We start from the raw sequence: 5,063 nt of genomic DNA, 5'->3' as shown, positions 1-5,063 counted from the left end.
CGGATTTGAGGACTCCGTCTCAGTAGACAAAAGGGTATGAAAAGGTCAGTTCCTTTTTGAAGTGAAGTTTCCCGGACAATGAGGTTAATGACCCACGTACAGCTAACAACCGTTAACGCTCAATGGCCTTCGGTGCTCAAGATCAAATTTAGAATCGGCTATGCAATACTATTGTTATCCTTTCCCGCCCCTACACGGGTAACATATGTACAAAATCGAAAAAAATTGGACCATACTGAAATGTACGGTTACATGACTAACAGAAACTGGAGGATTAAGGAGTTAACAAACAGGAACGTCTATAACGCCACCTAGACATTTCTTTGTGTTCTTTGATCACTAAATGTCATGCAATAAAACCTTTTCACGTCCCTCACACTGCAGATAGCCCAGCTCCAAGCGACATTCAAAGGAAAAGGATATACTGGTTTTTTTTGGTAAAAATTGTTGAATTCTGATTTCTTCTCGATAGTTTTAGAAATTTTACAGTTACTACCTGTCATGTTATCTGATTTATTCTCTTCCATAGTAATTATGGTATTCGTGCCTTAAACATTTCTATGGCTAACCTTTCATCGTTCATTCTGGTTAAATGCGCAATCCAGCTCGATTGCCTTTTTTCTATAACCTCTTAATTCCTTTACTACTTATATATTCCTTATGTTTTGGTTCATCTTTTTATTCTTCCGAGGTATCCCATTTCCATTGCCTTAATTTGCTTTTGTTCTTTTCGCTTAACGTCCATGCTGAACTTTCGTATCTTAATTATCTCCTTAGGGATTCCTTTTTTTTCCAAACATTTCTCGCTTTAAGCATGTCTTCCAACTTTTTCTATTCTGGAATTTATTTCTTCGTTTATTTTACCATTGTATTCCATAATTGTTCCCAGACATTCGAAACTTTTGACCTGTTCGGGTATTTCTCGATTAATTTTGTTCTTTAACCTCATTTTCCATTATCATCGTCTTACTTTTGCTTTAATTTACAGATTTATTTTACAGTTCTGATTGGAGTTCCAGGTAGAAAAAATTAAGATAGTGAATACAAAAGAGTGAAAGTATCGAAAGATAATTACATTGCGCAACGTAAACTAAAATGTGTTCAAATCATAAGTACCTATAAGAACTGATAATGATAAGACAAGCCGAAAATCATTAACTGTTTTAAGATAAATCTATTATCTTAAACCTCTTGACACAGGTATAAAATGCGTGTGCAGGCTGCCTCATTGACGAGTACTATCATCATGAATTTTAAATTTGTATTGGCTTCATTTGGTCTCATGTGCGTAGGTGTTGCCTCAGGTATGTAAAGACACGTTTATCATTTTTTGCACAAACAGTCTCCAATTGGAGGCTTTCATTTGCTGCTAGTTTACCACTCATGAACTTGTAAATACTACTTTAGTGCCCTCAGACTTGAAGCATTTACAATTAATATATATCAAAGGGTACCCACTCTTTGCGGCTGTGCTGAATACTTTTTAGCGCATTTTTGCAAATTTATTTGTAAAAAGTAGCTTTTAATCTCACTTTGGCTGGCTGGCTGGCTTGCTGGCTGGCAGGATGGCTGGCTGGCTGGCTGGCTGGCAGCAAATGTGGGCGCGTAGAAGAACTCTTGTAGAAAGGCAACGGGTGTACGTGTATCTACAGGGCCGTGAAATTTGTCAACCTTAGGGACATTACTACATGATGTGGGGTTGGCGACATCTGGGCGTCATCCTCGAGCGTAGTATACTAACGTGAAGGTTTTTTAGTTTTTTCCTATCTTCTACTACAGTTTTGGTCCGATTCTTTTGAAATTGGTGTCGTCGGAAAGATGTTGTAAACGCGCACAACTCCTGCGTGGCGGAATTTTGTTTTTTGTCATAGGGGCGAAATTAACGACCTTTTGCGAGGGGGCGCGCGCGTCTTCGAGAAGTAGTCAGGCGCCTTTTACCTTCCGTTGCGAACTCACGCGGTTTAACGTTTCGTAAATCTCGAATCGCTGTCTCTCTTTCTCGTGTCGCCAATAGAAGTGAATTGCGGGTGAACGGGACGTCGGAAGTGGGTACCGTAAAAGGGAATGTGGTAGCCCGCGACACGATCTCACTGATGGGGGAGTCAAATCTTCAAACGCGAATTGCTGGTGAACGGGACGTCGGAAGGAGGTACCGTCAAAGGGAATGTGGTAGCCCCCGACACGATCTTCCTGATGGTGGAGTCAAATTTTCAAACGCGAATTGCGGGTGAACGGGACGTCGGAAGGGGGTACCGTCAAAGGAAATGTGGTAGCCCCCGACACGATTTTCCTGATGGTGGAGTCAAATCTTCAAACGCGAATTGCTGGTGAACGGAACGTCGGAAGGAGGTACCGTCAAAGGGAATGTGGTAGCCCCCGACACGATCTTCTTGATGGTGGAGTCAAATCTTCAAACGCGAATTGCGGGTGAACGGGACGTCGGAAGGGGGTACCGTCAAAGGAAATGTGGTAGCCCCCGACACGATCTCACTGATGGTGGAGTCAAATCTTCAAACGCGAATTGCTGGTGAACGGGACGTCGGAAGGAGGTACCGTCAAAGGGAATGTGGTAGCCCCCGACACGATCTTCCTGATGGTGGAATCAAATCTTCAAACGCGAATTGCGGGTGAACGGGACGTCGGAAGTGGGTACCGTAAAAGGGAATGTGGTAGCCCGCGACACGATCTCACTGATGGTGGAGTCAAATCTTTAAAAGCGAATTGCGGGTGCACGAGGAAAGTGGGAAGCGGTTAGTGAATGTAGTAGCCTTCGACAAGATCTGTTATTGATGGTTGAGTCGAAAGTGGCTAATAGAATACTGATCTGCCACACAAAAATGCGCTGAAGTCCCTTCGATCTCAAACGAGGACTTTGATAATTTTTAATGTAACTATTGTAAGTCGGAAACTACACACATAGATTGTGCTCCAACGCATTATTAACGGCCACAGGTAACTAATTCCGTGACCTCATTAAGCTGAAGGACTAATCAATTTAAGTGTCATGGATGTACAAAAGATACCCAGGTACATACATTCAATTAGGCCTTTACTGGCATAACTTTAGTAGAATATAATATGTAAGATAGGTTCTAAGATGGATCAGTATGGGCGATCGTGCGTGATAGGGGTGACATTCTGCTGATCAAACTCGCAATGAACAAGGGTTGGCCTTACAAACTGATAGTTAATCGTGTCAAATGCTTTTGAAAGATCTAACATCCCTATGATTGTCACCACACCTAAATCGGTTGCTTGTAATCATTGAACTGGAATGGCATCGCCCGTAAACCACTGTTGCAGGGACGTCGCGGTGACGAGAGAGATGAGTGGAGGTGCCAGACAAGAATGAAGATACCTACCACAGCCTATGTTAGGCGGCACGCGATTTTGGTTATCGATGCCCCTCCAGTTACAGAGTATACACTCGGTCGGTTTTCCTCATATTTGTACATAACAAAATTGTTCAGACCCTGTGATACAAAATAAAAATAAATCACTTGAGATATGGGCAGATTACTAGATTCGAATTCGCAATTAAAGTATGTAAAATGGAGATAGCTTTATTCTTGAAGATCAGAGAGATAGTAAACAAGTTTACCAACCTGTACGTATGTTATTCATTAATCATGATCTATGTAAATACTTTATATTTTGCGTACAATGCTCGCAAACCCATTTATTTAAAATGAATCGATTTCTCTTCTGGGGTATTGACATATAGGGATAATTCCATTTTGAAATTAATGTTAATTAATATGCCTTTCATTGCCCTCATATCGTATCGTATCGTATGGGTGGCACTTCCTAGGAGTGCCTTTATGTACAGTGTGAATATGTTGTTTATAACACTGAATATACATAAATATGTCAAGTTTGTCAACTTGTTGCAAATTTTTAATGATTTTGGATACCATAAAAACTTCTTGTTCTTTTGAAGATATATTCAGTGTTCCAGGCACCCTGTACTGTTTTCAAATTGATTACTTCAAACGTATTGACTCGTAGGTTCCTCCTCAACCACCTGCTATAGTTGCTTTGGTGTATACAACCAGTCTGCTGAAGACGTTATCAATTGCCGTTACTTTGTTAATATTACCGCAACTGACACTTGTTTAACAGCACCTGCATATTGCATATTTTATTACGGAAGTAAGTAATATGTTATCTAATACACGAATCTTAAAAACCTCTTTTTAGGAGACGCAAATTCCGTTGCCTATTCGGGGAGAATGTGTTCTCCCAAAGATTGTGATTCTCTTAAGGCAACGACGAGCGGAGGAAACTTACTGCACTGTTCGCAGTGCCAAAGCAACTATTGCAACACCGACAAATTTTGATCGATTGAGCATTAGACCAAGTCTGTATAAGGATTGTGAATGGTTTTGCATACTACTATGGGTCATTATGTTAATGTTCTGTCATATTTTTTATTATTTTTTTTGCCATTATCCTATACACTACAAAATGTAATAATTATGTTGTAATATACGTGAATATACGTAGTTACAGCAACAACCATTGGAAACCGTTTTTAGACACCCTATTCCTCCGTCGTCTCCGCCACACACATCTTGGAATGTCGCAAAAAGTGAAGGGAAATGTTTTTGGAAGCAAAATGTGACGGAAGCTTTTATTTTGAATTTAAATTTTTGAATTTTTTCGAAAAAATAAGTAAAGTAGAATTTTAAATCTGTCAACAATGTCAAGGTTCTGTGGTGGCTTCCCAAACGAATTTTGATAGTTATGATGTAAAGAATTTATCTGGTTGATAGCAGTAAACGAAATATATTTTTTATCTTAGACCCCCTAGGCACATAACATCACTGTTTGAGAGGTCTTTTTCGTATAATGTTTGTAAGTTATGGAATTCTTTACCAGATAACATCAAGAACATATCCTCATTCCCTCTTTCCAAATCCGCTAGTAAACAGTACCTATTACATTCTCAGTAAGCCACATTGACTACCACTACCTACCTCTTACCAATTGTCGGCAATCTGGACGTTTTGTGGACCAACCTAACTATATCGTAAATTTTATTTCTTTCTTTTAATTTTATT

The 5,063-nt window shown here is 39.9% G+C and overlaps 1 protein-coding gene across 1 annotated transcript; it reads left to right on the top strand.

The window, feature by feature from the left end:
• Positions 1–1,195: 1,195 nt before the first annotated feature.
• LOC116175687 lies at positions 1,196–4,396 on the top strand. The gene is made up of 3 exons (XM_031493929.1): positions 1,196–1,304; positions 4,009–4,152; positions 4,201–4,396. Exons 1-3 carry the CDS (start codon positions 1,208–1,210, stop codon positions 4,338–4,340), a joined length of 381 nt encoding a protein of 126 aa, XP_031349789.1. The 5' UTR covers positions 1,196–1,207; the 3' UTR covers positions 4,341–4,396.
• Positions 4,397–5,063: the final 667 nt, after the last annotated feature.

This window comes from Photinus pyralis, unplaced genomic scaffold (assembly GCF_008802855.1).
Source record: "Photinus pyralis isolate 1611_PpyrPB1 unplaced genomic scaffold, Ppyr1.3 Ppyr1.4_LG1, whole genome shotgun sequence".
In the NCBI taxonomy this organism is placed as follows: domain Eukaryota; kingdom Metazoa; phylum Arthropoda; class Insecta; order Coleoptera; family Lampyridae; genus Photinus; species Photinus pyralis.
This window is presented reverse-complemented; position numbering and strand designations above follow the sequence as displayed.